Genomic DNA, 27,702 nt, shown 5'->3' on the forward strand with positions numbered 1-27,702 from the left:
TTACCTAGCTGTTGATGGCTTTTGATCATATCCACTTTTCAAAAGAACCACTAAATAAAACTTTGAATGCAAACAGCTGACTCACTCCCAATGTTACATATTCTCACCAAAATGAACAAAGGTTTGCGTTCTCCAAGGTGAGGGGCAGGAAAAGAAGACGTAATATCCAAAAGAACAGCATTACCTACTTGCTTATGAGGAATCAGTAACAGAAATAAAACCAGTGTTCCCACCAGACAGAATACATTGATAAAACAGACTCAGGACTGCAGGAAAGGCAGAAAGCTTCTACCTACGAACACAGTGGCATCACAGCAAATGATTCATCTTAAGCAGATGGAAATATGATGATCTGTAGCACAGGTGTGATTTTTAGTAAAGCTTCCTGAAGTTTCTTTTTTGTGTGTTTCAGAAAAGGCAAAAGCAGAACAGACAACAAAAAAAGGCAAGTAACATAAAAGAGGAAAAAAAATGCAAGAAAGCAAGACAAAGGACTGAGAAGTAGGACAGACTTCAGCAATATGATCTGAAAACTGCTTAGAGGTCAAGTAAGCAAACTGAAAGTTATGCTCATTTCTGGAAAGAATCTGGAGGGGAACTAAAGGACAGATGGGTAGGCAAGAGGGTTTTCTTTGTTTTTAATTTGGGCTTAGTTTGGTGTTTGGGGTTTTTTTAAAATATATTTATATATACACACACAGAGTGCAACTTTAGATAAAGAAGTGATACTACAGATGACAGAACTTACTCCCCTGCAACATATGGAATATCTTGACCTCTCAAGCAAACTAAGCATATAAGAGTGATAAGAGCAAAAGGTGCACATAACACCAGCAGCAATATTATGTTTGGCTTTCCACTACTTCTGCCAGTTACTGTACATATATTACATGACTATTATAGAAATGGCACAGCCTCAGACACTTTCCACATTTTATTTACATTTTAAGACTAACTTTAATCTCAATCACATATCCATACATTTCCTTTGTTTCACTAAAACTTAAATGCATGGTTTATTAGAACAAAGACTGTAAACAAATATTTGCCATGTCCAATACATGTAACACAGGAGCTGCTTAACAGAAATTAATCCCCCCATTTTATAAATACAGGTATCAAAACAATCCTGAACATACTTTGTGACACTACTAGTAGTCGGCACCCACACCCTTGCAAAATTAAACAAGATGAGCAACGGTATTCACTGTACCTGCTACCTTAAAACAAATTTAACTGCAGCTCTTTTACTAAGCAAGATGGATAAAGCATGCCATTTATATTTTGCCTTCTCCAGAAATTATTTTCAGTAACATATATTATTCCACAGCAATCTGACACTTTCTGTCATGCTTTCATCTTGTAAAACCTGAATTCCAATTATAGGCTATTTCAGGCTTATGCTTAAATGACAGTGCCTCAGTAAGAGAAAAAAAATAATTGTGCTGCCTTTTTCTCCCATAGTGCCTGAAAACATATTGGGCATACATATATTATATATATTCTTACAAATGTCCAGGTCATGTATACCAGCTGAAATTCTTTAATGTGTGGGTGTTTGCATTGTGAGATTTAATCAAGACATTACATGAGTAGAAGGTTGTTGTTTTAAGACAGAAGTTTGAGAATCAGCTAAAATTAATTATTGTAAGTTTGTCCCTCTGGAGGTTGTGGAAGCTTCATATTTTCTTTGGACATCATTAGACGTCTTAGCTCTTGAAGTACAACTTTAATGCTATATGAATTTTGCCATTTTGCTAACACTGGTATGCTCCGTGCATCCACCTGGAAAAAGAAGAGAAAAATCTAGTTTATGACTGAACACAAAATATCTACATAAATCGACAGTTGCTCTAAGAAATGGTCAAAGCATTCCCTGACACCTTCTCTGTGACATGAAGTCCCTGTGTTCCTAAAATATTTTAAGGAAAACAATCATATACTTACACACAGATACAGACTCTGCAATAAAATCCATGCAGGTGGACCCTTCCATCTGTGCTGCTACTTATATTAGTGTGAAGGAAAGGAGGATGGGAGGAGGACATCAACAAACTGTTCAATGCAAAACTGGAGCTGCTACCTCGCAAAATTTATAGTTTTTTTCAAATCACCCCCAAAAAAGAAACAAGTGATCACCTTTGCTATGCTAATATATGCACCTGGTTGTTCCTCAGTTCTTTAAAAGAACCTGCCACACCAGAGTCCATAGAATTCCTTTCTAAAGGAACAGTTTCCTTATTATTTCTTTGCTATGAGTATTGTTGGTGATTTCTTTCACATATTACATGGTGCTTCTGATACATCTAGAGGCACTACATGTATTAAGAAATGTCTTGAAATACTGAAATAACTGATTTGTAATGCTTGGACATTTCTTCGCATCCTTCTCACAGTAAGTCATCTTACGGAGCCGTGAAGATTACTGTACATCACTTACCAAGTGGAATATGAACTGAAAGGAAAGGACATGGGACTTCTCCTATGCGTTTATAAAACCTGTGGGACAATTTACACAATTATATTATAACGAGGAGGTTTCCATAGGAAAGTCAGCAATTGCAAGTCATCCTGGGAATGGTTCTGGCAGCAGGTTAAGTCCCAACCCCTGCCTGGAGGAACTTAAGAGCACAGAGGGGCCTACAGCTGCGCAACTGTAAAGCAGGCCCTGGGGCAGGAATAGGGCTATTGCATGCTACTGGATTCCTTTGGTAGTTGCAGCCCACATGGCTACAAGAGTGCTGGAAACCACTGTTTTATGATTTAGGTAGCATAAAACATCAAGAAGTTTCATATCCCATCTTAATTAAGGCAAGCTGAAACAAAAAAACCTGGAATCAGAAAGAAGAATGTTAACACAGATGTTTTATTTCTAGATTATTTGGAGTGAGGCTATTTTCAGAACACCAGATGAGACTAAACCTTTTTGTAGGAGGAAACTGAGGCCAAGGTTTAACAATGTGCTGGCTTGAGCAGCAATACTATCCCAAGAAACTTCTGTTCCCTCTCTTGTTCTTTTAACAGTGCTACTGCCTAGCAGCCCAGGTAAACCACGTACAAGGAAATATTTTCTGATCTGAACTGACAGAACCCATCCAGTTTAAAGCACCACCTTGGAAAGAAGTCCCTAAGTAGGATCCTTGACCTTATTTACAGCTCAGCACTTAAAAGCATTCTTTTCACACAATGTTCTGCTCAGAGCTGGGAACCCCTTAAAGTCAACAGAGTTGCTAACAACTTGTATCACCAAGCTACAGTACAAATGGCAGTCAGATGACTTAATTACTGCAAACATTTGATAAAAAACACCATCAAAATAAAAGCTAAATTATGGAGCAACATCATGCCAGTTTAAAATAAATGAGTGCATGAGCCAATACAGAAAAAGGTTGTGAAAGTTAGCACAGGTGAAATCATCACTGTAATTCCTGTACCATTACTACTTTTTTAAAGGGGAATTTGGGTTAACGTGGCAGATAGGAGGCAAAATGGCTGGAAAGGAAGTTGCCCTGGGACTACAGAAATTAACATCTATCTTCAGTCTGGAAATTCTCCTTTCACACCATCCTCCTTCCCCTTGCTTCTCCTCGATTCTGCCTTTGTCGGTTCCCTGAGGTCTGGATGTTTGCCTCAATTACAGTACACAGCAGCCAGTCACCACTGCTGTTCAAATAATGCAGTTCTACAAAGACTGGAACATGAGAGCTGATCACTTAAGAGTAAGCTCCTCCTGCTTTTCTTTTTTCCTAGGAATTTGCAACAAAAAAACTCACAGACTGAAAACTCTGCTTTAATATTGCTATGAATGTTTTCTGACTAAAGTCATATTTTCTGCAACCGTCATTTTTGTTGCTTGTTTATCTCAAGTCTCTTTTCTGCAAGTCACCAACTTCTTTCATAACATCTTGCAGCAGTAAAGATTTTGGCTCAGGTTCTGTTTTCTGTCTTGCAGAATTGATTTCCAAGTTAGTGCATAATAAACTCACTTTATGAAGAACAATGATAAGACATTTAAAGACATTTAAGAGAGTGACACAAACTATGTTCAAATCACACAAAAGCATTAGGTAATATTCAAATGCATACCCTGGAACACAGAGGGAGACATTTCAAGGTCACATAAAAGCTAATAAAGCTGCAAACTGCAATCTGAAGACTATTTTATTGGGAGGGTACACCACTGCGGGAACCCTGAATAATAGCAAGAGCAGCAATCTATAAAATGCATCATTTTTTTAAACAGTTGAAAATAAATTATTTTACACAATTATGCAAAGTATTCATTGTTTACAATGTTCCAAGTAACTTCAACGAGTAGCAAATGTCTACAGCAAACATAGTCAAAGCAGTAACTGGGCAGCTTACAGATTTACAGCTGAGAGTCACAAGGGATTTAAAAGTAAACAAGTATTTCCAGCTGTAAATGGTATCTTAATGAACAGAAGTGATTGCAAATGCTGCAAGTTAGACTGCTGAGGAGCACTATCACAGATGCAAAAATCAGACAACCTCAAAAGAAAATGGGAAAACAAACAGCACATTAGAATGCAACCTGTGTTTTATCAATATGAGATACATAAGTCTCCAAGAGAAAAGACCCTGTAGCATTAGGAATAATAATCTACAGTTTTACAACAGTGATGCCATTAGCACATAAAAGCATTTTGTACAGCTCTACAGAAGTACTTGGACTTGTTTTTCTGACCTTAGTAACCTAATTCTGTATACAAATAGAGCAGATCCATAGGTAAACTAAAAAAAAAAACCACAAATTGTTTTCTTAACTTGCAGAAAAGAAAAGAAAGACAATCTAACACGGTGCCTCAGAGCACCTTAGTCTTTTGAGATAAAATATTCCTGAACTAGCACTCTCCTCTCCTGCACTAAATTTATCGGTGATTCCTGAAGATATGCTTGCTGGCTGAAAAGTTACTTTTACAAACTCCTCTCTTACAGAATAACTAAACAAAAAGTCAATAAAGTTGTACCTGCCAGTACTGATAAATTCATTACACACACGCCCTTTTCATGCAAAGTGTAAAGGAATTTTTAAGTCAAGAAAGTTGAGAACCATTGCTCACAGGGCAGTATGAGAACAGTTTCCTTAGATCCCTAGTAACTATACTTATCCTTCTTTCCCCTGTACCGCTTACACTCTAACTCAACAGAAATTATCACCCTCTAAAACTCCCAGTGGGGGCCCTACTTTTCCACAGATGCTAACTGGCACACAAGCCTACCTTAACAACATTACAAATGTTTTGAGTATAATCTGCTAAGATAAAACAATTTCAGCTGCTGTTTGTCTCAGGTCTCTTTTCAGCAAGTCACAACTTCTTCCTGACATCTATAAGCAATGTGACCAAAAGCTGGCCATATGTCAAAACCTAGGGTGCCTGCAGAAGCACAGACAGTAGAGAAAGTCTGCAGATGAAACCCTGCCATTAATTCAAAGAATTTAAACCACTTATGATCTATTAAATGAAAGATGACCAGAAAGTGGGAGAACAGCTTGAAGAAACATAAAGGAACTAACAGGAAGCAGCAATATTAACTGCTCCAGGATGCTGAACACGCCCCTGGATGTTTGTTTCACAGTTCTTCTAATGACAACAAAGACAAAATAAGATATAATGCGAAACACTGGGACAATGGGTACATTAGAAATTATATAATAAATGTGTTTTAAATTCATTACTTATGAAAATTCCTTTCATTAAAAATACTATTTATTCCCATTTAAACCCATTAAAAAAAAGAAGTTATGCATTGGCATAGCAAATCCTTCATAAGCTATACAATTTTATCTTTTGGGGCGAAAAATTAATGAGGGTTTGATGTAAGATTATTAACTTACTAAAATCAATTTTTCCTGTAGCAATGACTCAATTTGAACAGTGCTTTTAAAATGACTAGGCAGACTTCCCGTCACAGCAGTCACCTTGTTCCTCAGCAAGCTGAGTGAATGTAGACTTTTCCAAACAGAAGCTCAAACTTCCTGGCTTCAGTAAACAAGAGCCTTCAGGCTGTGCTAGTCTAAGGTCCTGCTTCTGAAAACCAACACCAATACCTTGAGATATGCAGAGATTAAGCCATGACAGCATACTTCTTCACTGAATCACAACAATACATGTTCCTATGGTACTAGGAAGAAGTATGAAAATCATTTTCCAAACATACCATAAGCAGCTTTTGCTTCTCACAACTTCTCAATAAACACACACCCTTAGACAACAAGCCACAGTTGTGATTAAGGGCATGAGCTAATTTGCAGATAGTAATTTTAACTCGATTTTCAGGTAGAGTAAGATTGTTAGCTACATAAAAGTATTTTCAGAGTAATTTCAGATTATTTCTGAAGCATTAGTGAACTAGCTTTGAATGACCAACCAGAAAACTACTCCATAACCTACAACAGCTGAAAAGATTCCCTGAGAACCTCTTCCCCTGCTACAGTCATTGAGACACTTGAACTTCACAGTTCAGTACTGGTAATTACAGAAATGCAACTCCATCTTTCTTTTAAATCTCACAAATTATTTAAAATCCAACGATGTTAACGTACCTTTAGGTATTACCTTAGCCCAATTACTCTGCATTCACTAAAGACAAATGCACCCACAAATGTGACTGTGTTTCCTGCTGACATATGCACACACCACTGCAAATGCAAGGCAGCTCACAGATCCTCTCGGAGCAAAGGGGCACCCCCATTGCTCACAGTATTTAAGTACCTGGTGAGTAACAGATGAACAAGCTTGCCTGAGCGGCTGCCACAGCTCCTCTGTGAACTCCTCCCACCCTAACTGCAGGATCAGGGAAAGCAATTAACTGCAAATTGACCTTTAAAATGCAAGTGATTACCAACCATATCAAAAGGTCTTAAGACTGAAGCTCAGAATCACCTTGGATTTTAATAAATCCAGTATAAAGCAAACAAGAGTATAAATACACCAGTTCATTATAGGTGAGTTAATACACCCAGAATGAGTTTCATCAGGAATAACCTCCATTTTTAATTAGTGGAAAGATCAGAGAGAATCTGTAATATTCCTGCTACAATACAAAACTAATCCCCTTTTATAAGAGTATTGTGAGGGAAATACCTACACAGAGCTTAAACACTTATTGTTTTCCTGTTCAAAACTAAAACCTTCATCTTCATTTAAAAGAAACAACTGTCTCAATACTATAAATAATGCTCAATATTATAAATAATGCTTGTCTCATTGGTAAGCCACAAAAAGCTACAACGATTTGAAGTAGGCCACCCAATTTCAATTTAAATCTGTATTTATATTATAAACATTAAATAGAAAGCTCTGTGCAACATGCATATTCCTCACCTGATTTTCAGAGAAATATTTTTAGTGTAAATTAACAATATGGTTGATCTTACCATTTCAACTTACCATTCCATTGGAATTATTTATTCCATTCATATTAATTTTAGTTACAAATCTAACTGTAGGAGGTGCTTCTGGGTATTTAGGTCCACACTCTACTTTCAGACTGTATATTCTGTTTTCATAGTTTGTCTAGAAAGCAAAAAGACAGACTAATGCATTTTACTGAAAGCTAAATATTAAGAATTTTTTTAAAACAGAGCAAAGGCAAGAGGAATAACAATTATGAAATATGAAATAAATATACATTTGTTAATATTGTGTACCAACTGAAGGTCTTGGATTACTGACTGATTTCCACTGTTTTGGCTATATTGATTACTTCATGAGTATGCATAAATTACACTACTTTTTGACTACACCATACACTAGTGTTAATACAATTCTGTTCTTAATTCACATTTGCTCTCATCCTTTCTTTCCACCTGCATCCTCACAACAACAGTGGCAAAGTACAGGACTAAGAGAAATCAATTAGCTTTAGGAAAATTACCACCTTCCCCCATAATGAAATACCTAATACTGTAAAAAAACTGGAAATGGAGAAAGACAGAATGCCAATAATTTAACAATTAAGATATATTTTTATTTTGGTTTTGGTTATAACCTGCAAAAGAAACATACTCTGGAAGTAGTTAGCACTACAGAAAATATCTGAAATTTCTGCAGCTGAGAATCACTTGGTTTACTGGAGGATTTATGAGCCTGGACAGTAAAGTGACTGCTAGTTTGCAGATGTCACTCCAAAGTGACCATGGAACAGATAATTCTAAGTGCAAGTATACTTTGAGAAAGCCACTTCAGAATTAGATATGGTTTTATTTTTTTTTTTCTATCTTGACAAGTAGGCTATGCCAAGGATCAGTGCTTTGCTGGTCACTGATGCACGTGCCTCTGTGTTCCAAAATGAAGATGAACTCCATTTCTACACCTGCTTTTGCATTGGCACAACAGAAAGAGCCAACATGAACAAAAAAGCAGCAACGTGCCTCTCAGCTTTACAGAAGTAGCATCTTTAACCTGTTCTGCAGTAGTCAGCTGTCACTCTCCAAGCAGAAGCATCAACCACATAGCCAAGTATCAAACAACAGTGTGGTCTGTGGTTAATTAAAATGCAGAGTGAAAAAAGGACTACTGAAGCACCCTAACCGTGTACCATAATTTCTGAGCATGCACAGAGACTGAACAGCAAGCGGGTCACAAAGAAACAGTGAAAACCAGGTTTTCCATTATTCCTTCCCATTACTGTAAATGTAATTAGGCACTGGACAAGGTTGCCCAGGGAGGCTGTGAATGCTTCAACCCTGGCAGTGTTCAAGGCCAGATTAGATGAGTTCTTGAGCAACCTGGTCTAGTGGGAGGTGTCCCTGCCCATGGCACAGGATGTTGGGACATCTTAAGGATGAGTTTAAGGATCTTTAGGGTCCCTTCCAACCCTTAACATTCTGATTCTCCGATTAAAAGCCAAAGGCAAGATAGAAGTCATCTTATCCTGCTACAGGTAGCATAGCTGCTACCACAGCAAAAACACACAGTAACTAAAAGTCTCATAATTCATTCAGCCAGAAGAATTTTCTTCCCCAGAGAGGGATGCTGTCAGTTACAGTGAAAATAGGCCAAAATGTATATAATTCTGCTCACAATTCTGGAAAATCCCAAGAACAGCACTCATTCTCATTCCCTTATCCAGGTGGCTTCTCAATTTTGCTCAATTTATCAAGTCATTATTTTACTGCAAGCCAGGCATCCCTGGCCAGCTTCCCAAAAAAACTAAAATTCCATTTTCTGTAAGTCAGAAAATGTTTCCATTAATCCAAAACAAATCTTACCCTCCTCTCTTGCTGTTGGGTCACCTTTCAAATGAAGCAATGAAAAAAACTGATAAGCAATTTTTTTTGCACAACTGTAGAGAAGCCCATATGAGAAGAACTTAATGGACAATATTAGCAACTTTCTCCTAACTAATGTTTTGCCTGACTGTACCATCTACTTAACTCAGCCAATTCCAAAAAACACTCATCTTCTAGAGGCCCTGAAACTAGATATGCAGTTCTTCTCAAGGGGCTGTAACTGGTTTGGGAGCTGGTGGCTTCCACTTTTCTACAGTCACTATGTATTGCAAGTCCCTGAAATGGCACAACATATATTACTTGCATGCACTCTTTATCATAAAGAAAATAAACTCACAGAACTACAAATTGACCAGGACTGAAAGTGTATCCCAAGCTGGACTGAGTACATTCATTACTTTTTAAAAATATGTGGGACCTTCCCTAATAGTATTATAAGTATAGTATTATACACATCATAATCTCTTTTCAAAGATGTGTAGTAGTCTACCTTAAGTCGAACAAGAAAGCAGTCACAAGCAGTTTTGGAGGGTTTTCTGGAGAGCCAGGGAGACCCCATGACAGCTAGGTCAAAATTTTCAAGTTTTTATCCCAAGACATTAGACTACAAACTTTGTTCAAAATGGACTCCAACGCTGATTCCACAGAAGCTAATATCCAAAGCATGCAGTCATTGTGATTATATATTAAATCTGCCCTCTCCCAGCTGCATCCAAATCTTAGGAGCTCAGCATGGTCATTCAGGTGTTCAAAGCAGCCTACTGCAAGTGGCAAAGGACTTGCAAAAGAAATTTGAATTACACTGAGTCTATCTCTGGAACTCTGCTACTTTGGAAGACATTATTTTCACTGAGACAGAGCTCTGATCTCTGTCTTGGACAGCTCATTCCATATGCCCTGCAGCACCAAGGGACAGGCCTCACTCTAGCAGTGAAAGACACGTGCTAACTGAGGGCTACTTAGACATACTCATTTAAAGGTCTCAGTTACACATGATCTTTTGCATCATATTACAATTTAGGAGAAAGTGTGCAGCAAGTCAAGTCCACTCATATCTGATATGGCTGATACACACAAGAGGTGATTACTTCTCTTTCAAGTTGCATCAGTCTACATGACATGCTACAGAACTTGAAAGGTCAGAAGGATTAGAGGTAATTAGAAGCTGCTAGTCTTTTAGGTATGATTCAAATGAAATTCTAACACTGTTATACTGAAAGACTGTTCGATAAAACTTGCAGAAGTTGAAAATACATTGCCAGTTTACTTCAAAATTGAAATTATCAGGCACATGTGACAAAATGGGGAAAGACAGTTACCTGTTTACTGTATTATCAGTGCACACTTATGTTCAGTAACAGTGGAAATACAGAATTAATGTACTCATAACTGAGTAAAATATGTCTCAGACCACAACTGGCTTTTACAGACAGCTGCAGAAACAGGGGAGGCTAGCCTGAAACACTTACATGCCAGAAAATCAGAGATTATACACTATTTCTACAATTTCATACATTGAACTTTAACTATTCCTTTACACTGTAGAATACTATCTTTTTTTGCATTTTGCTTTGCCTAAGACCTAACAAAAATGTTTTATTTCATCACACTTACCCTTGGTGGCCCAATAATCATTCCTGTCCATCTGGTGAGTGTCATATCTTCGTCATCTTCAAGGCCCCAGCTTACTGTACCATCACCTACTCCCTTCTGCCCTTCTTCAAGTTCTTCCAACAAACGAAAATTACGAGGTACTTTCACTAGAGAAAATGGAATAATGTAATTAATACTGCTCACATTAAGGAAAAGGTAACAACTTTGTTGCTTTTATATGTTACACACTGGCAACTCCTCAATGTATTTTCCACGTCAAGCAAATATTGCCTGCACAAATTTATTTAGCACTCTAATTGCTTTGAAGCAACTAACTGCTTCACTGGAAGTTAATTACTGCCAAGTAATACCAATACAAGCTATAAAACAGAAAACAGGAGAGCTCTCTAGCCTAAGATGGCTTAGTTCAGATTCTCTTTCCCAAGCACAGCACATTTCCAAATCAACTGACTGTCCATCAAGTTCTAATCAACCAGAATCCACATTAAATCAATACGGCAAATTTACTCCAAAACATAATTAAAGAAGGTAACATTTAACGCAGATTATCCTAATAAATGTCAACTGAAGACTGAAATATTTTCACTTGATTTCACTCCTTAAAAAAAAAAAAAAACCAACAAAAGACTAATATCTGAAAGCAAATTGAAAATCAAGTCTTTTTTAATCTACTGATTAATACTGCCACTTGCCAGAGGAGAAAAAAAAACAAGCACAGAAGCATTGATTAAATTGTTAAAGAGAGATAAAGACATATTCACAACAGATTACAAAGACTAACTGCCTTTAGAGAGCACCAACTAATAGTCACTAACCAAACTATAATTACAGGATTTTTATTATTATTAATGAAAAAAGGCAGCTATTGATAGATATTAAACAACGGGATGTTCAATTGCTTTACAGCATCAGCTGTAATGGTACTTCAGCACTGAGGGAAGAAAGGTAATTAACACTTGTGCATGCAATCATGGAATGCTTTTATTTTCAAATAAAATGTGCACAATGATGTAGTAACATTATTATAATACCATAAAACTTCCACTTAGCTACAGCTGCTTATAATTACTTATTTTTTCTTATAGCTTCTTACAATTACTTATTTTTTCTTATAGCTTCTTACAACTACAGTATTATCCATTATTTTCACTAGAGATCCTTTCCAGTACTGTAAGAATCCAGGTGCTCCATAAAACTAAAAATTAAGACTGGGTACACACAATGTTATTATCAAGTCTGAAAAAGCTGAAGGTTGAAGAAAACTTTTGCATATCAGCTATTCAGGTTTGCATATCAATGTGATTTCAGGTTTTATATTACCCTAGTTTGCACTCCAAGCAGTCCCTATGCAAGAAATCAAGAGTTTTAATGTACTATAGTATTATTTATTCAGATATTTGATGCAGATATATATGGACCAGTATAGATACACATACATTTTAGCAACTCCTCAAATAACTTATCTTGCAGAACCATAACTTCTCTTCAACAGTGTTTGAAACTTTTTTTTAAGAACACAGACTAGGGAGAGGCTTCTAAAAATTGCACAAACTATTGTCTCCAAGTTCTCCAAATTCCCAGGGAAAAGCATTACGGGTATAGTATCAGGACAGTGGAAGGAAATTAAGTCATTCATGTACGGCCTCACCTTCCGTCCTGCCTTAGGGTTGACACTCATCTGAGCCCTTACTGAGCTACTTCAGCTTGCTAACTGAGCAGAAAATGATACATTTTGGCCAGTCTTCTCACAGCTTAACAAGCCAGCCCAGCCAGCACATGTACTGAAAGCACCAGCAGAGTACATCAAGAAGCAGATCACATGTCAATTTTTTGACATAGAGCCTTTTAAAATCCTTCATTGAAACACATTTTCCCATCCTCTGGTCCCATTCTGATTTGTGATAAACAATAAGTCTGTACGTTTACGTATCTAATTCTGACTAGATATGAGAATTGACAATCACACTTCAACCACAAAGTTTTTACTCCACATTCATACATGTTCTGAGTTGAGTCTGCCAAACCAGAATGATAAAGTGCTACTTTGCATCACATGACTGAATAGATTCTGATTAGTATGTGCAGACTCAAATAAAAAAAACCACAACAACCTCCACCTACAAACCCCATATACTTGAGCATTCACACATTACTTTAGGTTTCCCCAGCAGCTTAAATCCACCTTTTCTCAGAACCCCTGCTCTGACTGCAGAACTTCTGAGTCACACTTTAGCTCTTTAAAAAGAACATAAAAGATGATACCAAACAGGATTGAAGCTTATTTCTGATTATGTGCTATCACCTTTCAGCACATCCTAGATGACCCAACTGCTCACTGTCCTGACGTTCCATGTCTTCTCCCAGAATTCCGTTGCTCTTGCACTAACCAGGCTCCTCTATTAGCCAAATTGTCACACTAATTTAGCAAAAAAGCTGTTTTTCCTTCAGGCAAAAATCAAATCCAACCAGTTAATCAAGTGAATTGACTCAGGAAAAAAGAACAACAAATGCCAGAGCTGACTGCTGTGGCTCTCAGTGCCTTCCTTTGCAAAACCATGGGTGTGAGGATAAAGGAGATTTTTTGTGACAAAAAGCCACTGCACTGACTCAGCTGTATCATAAAATTATATCCAACACATTAAAGGGTAGGAGATGACACATACTAGAAAACAACAACCCCTTATGATGAACTGACCTGCGTTCATCACATTTTTTCCATCATATTATCTGTGTTCACTGATTCCCATAACTGCCCAAGGGAAGCAGTGAAGGACTTGGGAAACCTCCAGAACATCTCCAGAAAATAATTTAGATCTGCTCTGAAAAGAGACAAAAACATCTGAGAGCAAGAGCCAGGCTCCCCATGCTAACATTCTTATCCCTGCTAGAACTAAGTAGCAAAACACTGTTCTGAAGTTAAAAATAAGAGTAAAAACACCTTGTGTTAAAAAAAAAATACACAATAACCCCAACTAAAAACCCAACACACATGCCCGCAAAACCTGTCAATAACAACAAAATTCTCCCCCCCTAAACCCACTAAACTGCTTCTACTCTATGTCCCTGGCATATATAATTAATGTTTAATCATTGATACTTCAAACTTTCTTGAAGTAATTACTGAATATTTTCATAGAAAATGATTATTGCTAGATTTCTGACAAGTGACACAGAATATCTTAAAAATTAACACAGTGGATTTTAAAAAACAAACAAAAAACAAACAAAAAACAAACAATCTAACAAAAAACAACCCCATACTATTGTTTTTAATTACTGACTTAGAAACTTCCAGCAAAATTAACTGAAATGAAAAACTGTCTTGAGTATCTACCCCTGTCCTTGTGCACACTACTGCACTCTACATGCTTGCTTTGATCATTCTGTAACCTGTACACAAAACAAATTTACCTAGCTTGAAGAATGGAAGACACGCATAAGATTGTGCTCTCTTCCCAGTAAAAAACAAGAACTTCTGTCTAGAAATCCAGTCAAGGATGATCTGGATCTTCCAGAAATTAAGTTTGCTCCTAGCAAAAACAGAAAGTTAAAAAATTCCTCTTCTCACTATTTCAGGTATTTCAAAGGGCAGTTTTAGCTCTAATCCAGACAATGCAATTCATCAAATTTTTGCTAAAAACTTTGAAATATTCCTGACTGAATTTGAGTAAGAATCGTTATTTTATTTACAGAATTTGGACAACGAAACATCTTTCTCTTCTCATGTGTAGCTCATTAGCAGTATGAAATTACAGAAACCAGCACCATTCTTCAGCTGACTACCAGACCTCAGGTGTTCTCCCCAATGCCACTTGCTCATGGGACCACTAAGCAGCTTCAGACCAGACAGGTTGGTTTTACTCTCTGTAACAGGCACTCCTCAGCTAAAACCTCACACTTCCAAGAGAAGGGGATTAAAGCTGTCAATTTTAACACTGGCAGAACTACAGGCATGGTAAATTCCCCTCAGCAGGTTGTGATTTACAGCTCAATACAACACGGCATCCAGCACAGCTCTTAGCAATGATGGACGAAGGCTCTGCATATGAAAACATAGATGATTTCATCCAGTTTAAGAAAACAAAAAGCAAAACTTCACTTTATCTGCAAAGATCACCTCACTGAGGATTTTACTGACAAATAGCCTCCTGACACCCCTGCTCAAAAACTGTCACAGGAACTGCCAAACAACTTCTACCAAATTCTCACAAACAGCTGAACTAAATATATTTCACTTAAACAAACAAAACATCACTCATGCTTACATATACCAATCGTTTTTAATTTAAAAATTGAATAATGAAACTACACTAGAGAAATCAGTGAAATTATTGGTGAATTTAATACCCTGGAATTAGAAGAGAATGAAAGAAGACTCAGTAAACAAAGTCCATAATTTAAGCATGAGGGTCTACTTTCATATATAGGGAGCTACTTCAGACATTACATTCTAAATCACGAATAGAAATAACATACTACCACAAAGGATGAGTCAAGAAAAAAGTTATAGCTATGCTTTGATCCACAATCTGCATAATCTGAAAAAAAAAATCAGGAAAGAAAATAAAAAGGAATATTCAGCGTCCATGAGTAGTACCAACAACTTTCAGTAGAGTAACAAATGAGAATTGCCTGGATGGACCTGTTCTTGCTAGACAGAGTTCCACAGTTGGTAATGTCAGATCACACAGTGATACAGTGATTTAATCAGCAGGATCAAGACAGAACACACAATTGCACTTATGTGCACTTAAGTCAGATTTGACAGAACCTCACTGGATACATTAAATCACATTTTTAAACAATTCACACAGACACACTCCTGCAGACAGAGTCGGCAGTCCAAGCTTCTCACACATCAAATGATTCTTTGCTATGTAACAGGCAAGAGTGGGATAACCTACGCTCTTGTTCTTGTCCCTGCAGGTTACAAAAGCAAACCATAACCCAAATTTTTAACAGATTGGTTCAGAGCCTAAAGTGTGAAGTTTCCTGTTAGACCCAAAACTATGTTTTTTATAGTAATTGTCCATAACCAACATTCCATACCAACATCCAGTTTCTCTTCCATCTCCCTCAGATCTTGACTTCAATCACTCCTGAAAGTTACCTCAGTACCAGAACCATTTCACCATAGTTAAACCAGCACACCTCATACTACCAACACTCTAAAGACAGCTCTACAAACAAATCCTAATATGCACACAAGAACAAGTTATATCAAAAAAATCCTACAATAACACAGTCAGAGAGTGTCAGGGATGCTATTCTTCCTGATTGAGATAGCTAAGTCAGGAAGTCTGCACTATGGAAAATTTTTGAATTTTTAAGTTAGCTCTTGCCCACTGACTTCCAGCAAAACAGAAACTGAAAAGTATGTTCAGTTTGGTAACAAAAAGAAAAACCTCTCAAACCCCATTTATCAGCTTCAGGCTCACAGCAAAATAAGCATTTCCTAAGGACAGGGAAAGGGGGGAAGGACGTCAGTTGCAAATTTCAAGCCATAAAACAATTTCTCCTGGGGCAGGGAGAGGAAGAAAAAAAATTACAAAGAGAAACACAGAGAAAACAACTTGTGCCTTTCAGTCTCTGAGCAATTCGTCTTGCTCTGGACAAAATGAAGTAAAAACCCAAAATGCTGTACTAACAACAACAGTCCACACACCCACAAAAAGTACATAAAACAACCAAAGCCTTAAATAGGCCCTAAAATGCCAATACATTAAAAACAAAACAAACAAACAAAAATTAAGGAGAGAGAGGAAAAAGGGTCAGGGCATATGAAATACTAACATATTCTATTCTGGCTGCAGAGATATTCCTCTGAAAAAAGCTTTTTTTTTTTTTGTAATCTTCATGTGTATTCTTGTTTGCCAGTTACTCTGCTCACATCACATACTTTTTAGCCTAGTCAATATTCTGAAAATACACACAAGAAAAGCGTTACTATGACAAGCCCACTATCAGGAAGTATTGCCAGGCATACCCTAATGACATTGCAGTTATCTGAGGTTGATCACAGTAACCAAGCTCCAAAACCCTGAAATATTTCTAGTAACTTGCCTAATTAGTACAACAACCAAGCTGGACAGTTTTGTCTACAATAGAACTCCATTGCTGGCGTTAGTAGTGGAATGCAGCAATTCAATAATGGACTTTGTTATTCTTGTTGCTCTTGTTTTAAAATCAAGTATGTTACTACACACATAGTAAAATCACTGCTTCCAATAATCAAGACATGATTCTTATTCAAGGTAAACTGATGTTTCCAACTGCTTTCCAGGAAAGTTTCAATATATTTCAGTAAAATTCAAATTCATAACTCTTTATGTCAGTCATATTCATAAAGTTGCATTTACTCTACACTATTTTTCTCTACTCCAGCAAGTATGTCCCAAAGCAATGACACTCAAGCAACAGAATATTCTGCATTAACAGTTTTGAGTTTAAATTGGGGAAGTCCTATACTATGCTAACTTAAATGGTGAAACCAAGGTACTTAGCAGCAATAGGTGGCCCATGCACATTGATCAGGATGAGGAATAAGGTACTAATCAAGTCTGAACCTCACAGAGCTGTAAGCAACACCAGTTTAGGTTTGTCTTAATGAATTTGCACATCTAACTATGCTTACCTGTGGAAATTTTCTAGGAATAGAAGTTCAAGAAGAAAATCAGATGAAAATTCATTTCCACATAGAAAGAAATCATTTATCCCAAAAGAAAGAAACAAGACAACTAACTTGAAGAATTAATAAGAGATGGGTAGAAGGTAAGACTCCACAGAACAAATAAGCAAATGTACATCAATGAACAGTACAGAGAAAATAAAGCAAATGGCAATTTATTCACTGTGTTCAATGCTCACTGTAACTCAGAGCCAGTTTTGCTACAATACTGAACAGGTATGAAGTGGTAAGAATGAAATGGGTTATTGCACTTTTTTGCAGGACTAAACCTATATACTATATATATATATATATTTATATAAAACACTATGTAGGAGCCCTGTAACTGGTAAACCTCCTTCCCTTTTACTATATTTGACATTAAATATGTTTAAGTATGTTGAAAGCACACAGGTTGGAAGACTTCAAAGAAGAGGCACAATTCTAGGAACCACACTGGAGCTAAACTATGCATTTCATCAGGTTTTGGGTTTCATTTCTTTCATATAAAGAAATATCAGTTGCTGAGAAACATTTCCCAGCATGAGGCAATAAAGAGCAGTGTGAAAGCTTTATCTTAAAACCTAATTTTTGGTTAAAGCTAAGTAAAGTCATATTTGTTTTCAGAATTATATTGGTGAAAATTTCTATTTATTTCACCTAAGTGAAATCCTACATTTGCTAGTATCTTAATAGGCACAGTCCTAACTCAAGCTAGGCTTCATAAAAATAACTTTCATAGGAATTTCCTTTTTATTTCAGTCCAGCCACAGCCATAAACATTCTAAATATGGCTTACATTAAGAAGGCAGCTAATGAGAAACTGTTAATACAGCAGAAGTCTCGGTCATTTACTGCAACTCAACATTCAGATTTTGCTGGAAGGGAAAAGGGCTGGACAGATATAGAGGTTATTTCTTTAAGGCAGGGCACTAAGGCTAGTTAAAAACAAAAACAAACAAACAACAAGACAATAAAGATAACATAGGTTTATTGAAGCAGGTTTTTTTCACCTGGCTTTCCATTTCATATGCATACTCATAACATTAAGACACTACCTACTAGTGATAATAATTGAAAATTATAAATTCGATAAAGAATTTCAGTGCTAGCTTTAGTTTCACTGGGGTGGGAAGATATTAATTTCTAGACAGCTAGCCATTAGTAACTGTATTGGCAGACACATACCTGATTTACAAGCATGTTAAAATGGTTTAAACCACAAATCTTCATGCTGGAGTAAGAGATCTCAGCACATCAAAACTGCAAAAGCAACATCAATTTATTCAATATTTTTCAGTTGTTGATGGTTTCACACTAAGAATAACGAGACCTCAAACTTGAGTTCTCCAGCAGAGTGCACATTCCACATACAGAACTTCTTCAGGAAAAGTTTGTATAATTTAAGGTTTTATTAATTATGTTTTAAAGTGTGAGAAATTACTAGCAAAACAAATAGGTATCTTACCAAGGCATAACATAAACCTTTTCTTCTTTTATCTTGCCTTCTGAGTAACCAGAAGAAAGTGAGTTAATTCCTTCTAGTAACTTTGATTTCTACCAATTCTGTTGCATAATCCATTGGATTATTTACTGAAGGCAGCCCTATGGACACAACTCTTTCAATGATGGTCAGTATCCCCCCAGGAAAACACATCATATCTGTTAAATTTTTATTCACTTCCAATCATGCTCAAGGCCACTCCTCTCTCCCCTCTTTCCCTGCTCCCTACTGCCACTCCTTTTCCCTCCAACCTCTGACCAGCAGCCCTGGAGGAGCCAATCTCTCAAAAATTCCATCAAGTTTTTCCCACTCTCCACCATCTCTCCTTACCAAGGCTCATGCCTCACTGAAAACCTCCATTCCACAACTCCTGCAGCCCAATTTCCAAATGCCCTCTCCACTCCCCTGATTTGTTATGGAACAACAATATCCTACACGTCCTAAAGCTGCACAAGGCACACCAGTAAACAAGACCAAGAGTCATCATATGCACATCAGTGAGAAGAAGCACAGAGTAGTCAAGATTGGATATGTGCACACACAGGATATAGTCCAGACCTGAGAACAACTCCAGCTGAACTCAGCTTTGTTAGCAAGGATGCAACAACATCACTCTGTCTTGACACTTTCATGCAAACACGATCATCTTGAGTACACCTGCTGGCATGGAATGACTAATGGTGCTCATAAAAATTACACTAATGAAGAAGCTTGCTTCACTACAGATACTAATGTTAAGACTACATAAGAGAGAAGGCATAAGCAAGCTCTTGGCAAAAACAAGAGGGGGGAAAAAAGGAAAAAACCTCTAACCTTCAGAAAGTCCCCCAATTTTTTAAAGTAATTAAAATACCTCATCCAAATAAACTTTTTTAAAAAGTTACCACAACAACAGAAAACTATAGCATAAATCCCACTAGACTGGACTGCAGTCCCAAAAGAAAATTGGTGTAAATTGCTTAAAAGTAGATTTACAAATTTGCACCAATATTAGTGGCATTTCTTTATCAGTCTATATTATACCTAAATGCCTTTTTTTTTTTTAATAAACAAGACCACTGTTAACTAAGACACTGCAGGACCAGTGATGCCTCACACTATAAGAAAAAAATATACTGAAGGTACTGAACAGTTAAGACACTAAATAACTCCTCAATTGACATCCATGAAGGGTGGAAATGCACAAAGCAGAATACAGGTTTAAAACTTAACTCTTTACAGGCATGATATAATGTGTTTCATTATACTGAACGAAACACATGAGATATTAAATAATTCAACTACCTTCCCATATGTTTTAGCATATGAAATTAGAAAAGTGACACATTGTGATGCTTAGCAAATTGAGAATTACTGTTTCAATTTTGTACAAAATAATGTAAGGCAGGAAGCCAGCAAACAGGAGTTAGGAAAGATATCTGTCACTTCAAAAACCACCAGCAATATTAACTGTGATTTAATAGTCAAAGGAATCAAGATTTTACCAGGCAAAGAAATCTTTCAAATTTTTACCCTGAGAAGTTAAAAACTAACCCCCAAACTTGTTTAGTAACCTTGTTTAGTAATTACCCCATTATTAAAAGCATAAAGCTAAATAATAGCAGACAAAAAATTAATGGAAGTTAAAATGGCTCATTTTTGAATCTTTCATTTTAAACCTGACTTGGTGTTAGCAGAGAGAAAAAAATTATGTTAAACACATTAAGCTACCTTTTAAATTACAATGACATAGAAACTTTTTTTTCCCAGATAAAGGAACAGGAGGAACAGGAGACTACAGGAACTCAGCAGAGCCCAATATTTCATCATGAAACAGCTTTCCCAGCGTCTGCTTTGAAAGTTAAGAATACAATGTGCGACCCAGATAACATGAGGAGCATCAAGGATTTAGTCTAGCAAAGCTGTAAAGCTGTCTTAAACGGGTTACAAGTCATTGATTAGCAAACAGTTGTTCTAACATGCGCATGAAGGTCCTTTCCAACATGACTCAGCACCTATCCATAGTGCAAAACATAAAGATCCTTTATCTATGTAAAACAATGTTATTCTTTCAATTATATACATAAGCATACACTTATGGATATAATCAGCACATGCACCAATCACCACATATTTAGTAAAAACAACTGCCATTAAATTATTTTCCTTCATTATTTTTGAGAGTCATACTTCAGCCAGCTATTTTCTATATGCTGTGGTATTCAAAAGTTCAAATTATTTAATATTTACATGATCACACACTCCATTTCAGTGAGAAGAAAGAAAATTTGCAATTCCTTCTCTGTAAAAGTTCTAAGTTATATGAATAAAACTGGACAATTTACTGCAAATATACTGAATAAAGGACACTCCTTTTACATGTATTGAGCAAAATGGTTTGATTTACTCAAGCAAATTGCAAACACACTTAACTATCCAGTTTATGAATAGTCACAAATACAATGGAGGGAGGTGATTTTTTTCTTTATGCTATTAAACACATTTAATGCAAGAATTTTTAAAAAGAGCATACCGAATCTATAATTTTTCTGACTATTTTTAAAATCTAGTTGAAGCATCTCATCCTTCTGAAATCAAGATTGTAGAGCTCTGAAGTTCTAAGTGTTGAAGATTCCATTCCTTCCAAAATGCTAACTAGGAAATGGTTTAGAGTCACAGACTTAAATCATCACACATTTTTGAAAAGGCTGTAAACCAGAAGCTCATGTTATTCAGAATCAGTCTGACAGCTTCACAAGTCATAAGTCTGCACTGATTCAATTCAAAATATTGTTTGAATTATATGTCATTAGTGTATTCCAAATGACAAATACAAAGAAAAACATTCTTTGGGCAGGACAGCATATAGTAAAACCCTTCCAAATACTTAAATCAAGACCACTTTGAACACTACCCCCACAGCACTTTCTTGTCTTTCCATGGTCTGTGCTGAGATTCCCACAGGATAACTGAGACAAGGCAACAAAACCTAACAGGAGTACCTGAAGGTGATTACTTTACATTAAGTTTCAGTCAAGATGAAATATGAGCTAGAGGTAGATAAAAACAGCTAATAGATATACTAAAATAGCAGATAATACTAAAAGATAACAGAAGATATAATAGTAGACAAATAGAGTAGCGACAGAGAGGAAAGGTCTGTTAACAAAAAGAGGCTGAACAGTTTCACAACATGTATTTAACACTGCCTCTGGAAAATCTTCCATAAGGCAAAAAACACAAATACTAACAAATACATATGCAATTCAATTCCACCAACAACTCATAAGACTTGGAAATCTAATTCTTACATGAGAAGCCTTCTCATGCATGCTTAGGTTTATAGTACGGACCATCTGCTTCCAACTGCTGAAAGGCATATCCTCCTGAGACTCTGTGTTGTACCTTTATCCAGGCTAAAATTTTCCAAGATTGTACAGAATAGTTTAGATAATGGGCTTCAATACTATGTCTGATAACATCCCTGAATTTCCAACAAGCTCTTAAACAAATAGAAGATTACAAAGTAGGCCACTTTTTTATTGCAGAGGTAAGTTGCTTTGCTGCGAGAACACTTACACAGCTATTGTGGCAGAAAGACATAAGTAGGTTTGTATTTAAAGACAGAGTTATAAAATACCAGGAACAAAGGCAGGAAAATTATACAGGCAAAGCTCTGAGAAGAAACAGAGTATCTTGCCTATATATGCCCCAAAGTTAGAAAGAACTGATGGTCTATATATAGTTTTAAAGTAATTTGTAATCTAAACTTTTCTCAACCCAGCTGAAATTATTTGTGGTTTGTCAAGATGTTTTCAAGCAGGCAGAACAATCAGAACTGCAATTCCTTGTGCATAGGACACGATGGAAAAAATGCTCCACACAGAGTACTTGCTGCCTCATGGAACACAGTATTTTACTTCCTTTGTTTTGTTTGATTACTTGCAGCTTCAAGAAGTCTGTGCTTACAGAGCTAACACTGTAAACCCACAGAACAAACTTTGAGGACTCTCAAATTCTAAAAAGCTCTTAAATGGACTTCTCGGACCAGTTTTGAATAAATGAGCAATGTGGTGGAGGCATAAAAGAGAAAATGGGAGGGTGTAATACATCCTTCAAGGTAAAACACAGTGGATAAAAACACAACTATTTCCTTGACAAGGAAAAAAAAGAGGAAGGAAACGAACATTCAACAGGTCAGACGAAAAGAGAAGCCTACCTGTGCAGTTTTCTAGACATGAAGTTTAAATTATATCACATCTCCTACATGGAAAAAGTAGTCTTTAAATCGTTGCTTCTACATCCCACCTATAAATATACCCCCTTATTACTCCTCTGAATGGCTTTTAATATCTAGGTTTTCCACGCTCAGGTTATAAATCTTTACCCTACTAAGCAAAGAACAGACAACATCAGCTTAATTTGCAATGAAGAAGTAAAGAGTTTCAAGGGATTTAAGAGAAAGTATTGCAAAATATCTCACATTATAGAATATCTTGCAATTGTGGATTTCAAGAGAGGAAGAAAAAAATTCCAACTTTCAAAGCAAAATAAACCAAAACCACCACCCCAGCCATTAGGAATTGCACACTCAGTCCTTGCTTTACAGCTCAGGGAATCTAGAAGGCACTCACAACCACTTCCAGCCCTTCATTTTTATCCCAGCTTCCGTACTGTAGTCATGCACACTTAGAACTGCTTCCATAACCACCAAGTGTTTGCAAATAGAAGTAAAAAATAAAGTTATGAAAATAAATCACTGACGTGGATTGTGCCATTTCTACTCACAGAATCAATCATCTATAAAATCAAAGGGAAGGACATTTTTGCATGGGCAAATTAGGTTACACAATGAAGCCATTTCATCCTTATAGAGTAGAATGACTGAAAATTAATTTAAAAGTATGGATTTTACAGAAAAAATATTTCACAGGGATCTAGCTACGTACCTTCAAACACACTTTGAAAAAAGGTTGCTCAAGACTACATAGTAGAAATAAATCAGGAATATCATATAATTTTGACTGTAGCTCAGTCAATTTTTCTTCCCTGAGCACCCAGTTTCAGCAAATCAAGGGGAATTTTCATTAACTCGGCCCTATCCACACTCCCCCAAGCTACTGAACCTCTCAGCTGAAGAGGAAGGAGGCAAAAGCATTAGCAGCCCATAGTTACAGCACCGTATTTGACACTGCTGCCTTATCTCTTGTATTTTCCCACATAAATTCTAACCACTTAGTGACACCATCAGTGCCTTTAGGGAACATTCACATTATATATATATCTATATAAAAGGTATATAATATTATATTATGTATCATAGGCAATATAATATTAAATGAAACCCAAATTATCAAAATGCAGAAACTAACTCCTCAATTAACTCCTTGTAATGATGTTTTCTATATGCTTCTTTTTCTCGAGATAGGCAAGAGATGTTTAAATGGTATGCCTTAGTGAAATATTTCTTTTAATTTGAAACTGAGTTTATTTACATCTTCTACTATGTATTTTCAAACAGATTAACAGAATGACTCTCCAGCTAAGCAATATGAAACTGGATGATTATTTATTACGTATAGCTGCTCTCTTCTCTAGAAAACTGACTTGTTTAACCCCAGACCTCCAGCAGTACCCGCACAACCACATCAAGCTTCAAGCAGAAGGAGTTGCAATATCAGATCAAACTGCAGCTTACAAATATCCATTTCTAGCACATGCAGTATCTACATGCAAAATTCACTCATTACAGGTGATTTTATAACCCAGGTAAGATACTTATTAAGCAGCAATGTAGCACTGATATATACAATTTCTTTGGCACACATTAAAGAACAGCTATTTTCAAACTAAATTCTCTGCTGTTAAATGCACATAATTTGTTACATGATTGCTCACAGAATTAGCAAGCCCAGAAAAGGAATTTCTGGGATAAAAGTAAAACAGTTGACCTTAGTAAAAGTTTTGCTGTTGACTTCCTTGGGGTTATCATTTCATTCCTTGACTTCATGCAAATTATTTTTTTTTTCTGAAACAAATAATTATGAAGTTGAACTTTACAGCAAGAGTAGACTAAAGTAAGAAAGGTAGGTAGATTTAAATCTTAAGTCTATAACAAAATTAGGTCTACAGCAAATCATTCCTTCCCCTCCTCCACAAATGATTATAATAAAGCTTCCTGGCAAGAGCAGTTCTGGGTGAACAGTCTGAATTTTTACATACTATGTGGAAAGTATAAAACAAACCCCCCCACCACCCTGTGTGTGTATCAATAAGAAGTCTCAGTATTTTCTCCACAGAAATATCTTGTTTTAGAAGCTCTGACTAATTTTCCCAGCAGTTTTGTTGATGATTCAGCCTGCTTGCTGCATTTTACTACAACAAATTAGTTTAATTTAATTTCTTCAACAAGATGTACATGCAGTTCTAGCCCTTAACATTGTTTGGAGCAGTCACACATATTAGGAGTTTCCTACATCTCCTGCTTTTTATGAACTTTAAGTGTGGCTGTATTTCTGAGTCAAAAACAACCGCCACTGAGTACCTGCATATAAGAGATTTTAAAACAACTCTTGTAAGACTGCAAAGAACACTTACAACAGTGAGACCATCAAAGCTCAGTCAAAAAAAAATTTTTCTTATAGTAGAAAGAAAATAGCCTTTCTCACTACAAATTTTTTTTTGTAACTGATATTCTACACTAGCCAGGTTGAATGCGAAATGCCAGTACTCGATTCATGACCTAAACCAACTTTGCTTCCTACTGTATTACAGGAAATCTCCAGTGACAGCCTAGACACAAGCTGAAGTCTTTCAGTGTTGCTGCATAATAAAGCCCTTTTAAATTTAGACAACAGGGAAAAAAGTAAAAAAGAATCCTAACACAATAAAATGCAGTAATTCCCAGATGAGCAAATACTTGGGTTTCTCTAAATATAACCACGCTAGCTCAGTTTATCATAGGCAATATATATCTTTTTGGACTGCTCTTCCACATAGTTGCAAAGCTACTTCAAAAGCCATTTTAACAAATTCCACCCTGAAAATCCCACATCCCCAGACGTATTACCAACTGGAGATGACTCTCCTTCTTTAAAAAAGAAAAACCAAAACCTGCCCAAGCACTTCTCACAGCATCAACAGCAAGGTACCAAAACCAGTTTAAATATACAGGTGTTTTTTATGTTTTGTTATAGCCCCAATTCCCCAATGATCCAGTGGATTGGCAGCAGAAATAAATGAGTAGTCAACATTTACTTGTTCCTGAAATCAAGTCATTCCCCTATCCTGAGATCCATCTTAATCCCACTTATAAAGTCCCAGGGATGAGAGAAGAGGAAACAAGCCTCTGAAGACTTCAGGTTTTAGCACTGAGGGAAAGGTCTTTTTGTATTTGAAGCTTCTCACGAAATGAAACTGCAACAGTCGAATTGTGCTTCTACATTTAGCACTTGAAGCAATATTCTTATCCCTTTCTTTGCCACCACTTTCCACAACGTTCTGCCACACCAAGGCTTCTCACATGGTGTGCTGGTTACTGAGAGGGGCTTCTTGGGATGACTGCCAGCTCTTTGCCCTTAAATTGGCCTCCAAGAGAGACCCTTTGGCTCTAACGCATGCCACAGGGAAAAGAGCTCCACTCCTCCTTCCCACTATGCTACAATCACCACCAAAGCGAACTACCTTTGTCCCAAAACACAACACAGGCCTAAGCCCTTATCTCCCAAATAAAAAGGGGACACAGACAATCCTTTTATTTTAGCTACCACTATACCGTGTCTTCTATGTTCACCTAGCAGTACACTGGGACAAATCTTCAGCACAAATCTTTCTTTCCTGCGGCATTTTCACCAGGCTAACAACATCTCCTCCCTTCCCCACGTACACCAGCATCTATCCATTCATCGCTGCCCCTTGGCAGGTCAATTCTCCCCTCCACCGGCACTCGGAGCCCTGTCTCCCATCACGCACCCCAGGCCGGGCTCTCACAAGGATGTCGCTGCCCCACAGACGGAAGGGATGGGGCCCGGAGCAGAAGTGAATTAGGAGGAATTTTTTCTCATTAGACATTGGAAGGGGTTGCCCAGGGAGGCGGTGGAGCCACCGTCCCTGGAGGTGTCTCAGGAAAGACTGGACGTGGCACTCGGGGCTGTGGTCTAACTGACAAGGTGGTGTTCGGTCATACGTTGGACTCGATGACCTCAGGGGTCTCTTCCAACCTAACTGAACCTGGGATTCTGTGATAACCTGTCCCGGCACCCCTGCAGCTTCCCTTTCCCCCAGTCAGAAGACAATTCCTCCCCACTCGGGTCTCTCCCATCGGAGAGAGCTCGCCCCCCTCCATCCCGACGAAAGGAGACCCGTCCCGGACCCTTGCGGGGGCGCCTCCCCAGCAGGAGCCCAGCGCGCCGCTCTCCCGGGCCCAGCGAGCCCCCCCTCACAGACCTGTGGATCCGGCCATCTTGTCCGAGCCCCCCCCACACCGCTCCGGGCCCGCACGCCACGCGCGTCACTTCCCCTCGCTGCGGCTCCGTCACTTCCCGCCAGGAAGGACCAGGCGCATCCCTGGAGCGCGGGAGCGCGCGGGGCGGGGCCAGGGGACGGTGCCGGTATCCAAGGCGCGCCCCCGTCCCGGGAGCCGGCTTGGCTCTGCTCCCGCCGGCGGCGAGCTTCCCAGGCGTG

At 37.5% G+C, this 27,702-nt stretch overlaps 1 protein-coding gene across 1 annotated transcript; it reads right to left on the reverse strand.

Moving 5' to 3' along the window:
- Positions 1-411: 411 nt before the first annotated feature.
- On the reverse strand, positions 412-27,539 carry UBE2V2 (ubiquitin conjugating enzyme E2 V2). Its single transcript, XM_084209085.1, has 4 exons — positions 27,466-27,539; positions 10,871-11,016; positions 7,413-7,538; positions 412-1,785 (listed from the first exon to the last, which is right to left on the reverse strand). Exons 1-4 carry the CDS (start codon positions 27,479-27,481, stop codon positions 1,639-1,641), a joined length of 435 nt encoding a protein of 144 aa, XP_084065211.1. The 5' UTR covers positions 27,482-27,539; the 3' UTR covers positions 412-1,638.
- Between the last annotated feature and the right edge of the window lie 163 nt (positions 27,540-27,702).

Source organism: Fringilla coelebs, assembly GCF_963513975.1.
Source record: "Fringilla coelebs genome assembly, chromosome: 1".
NCBI classification, from domain to species: domain Eukaryota; kingdom Metazoa; phylum Chordata; class Aves; order Passeriformes; family Fringillidae; genus Fringilla; species Fringilla coelebs.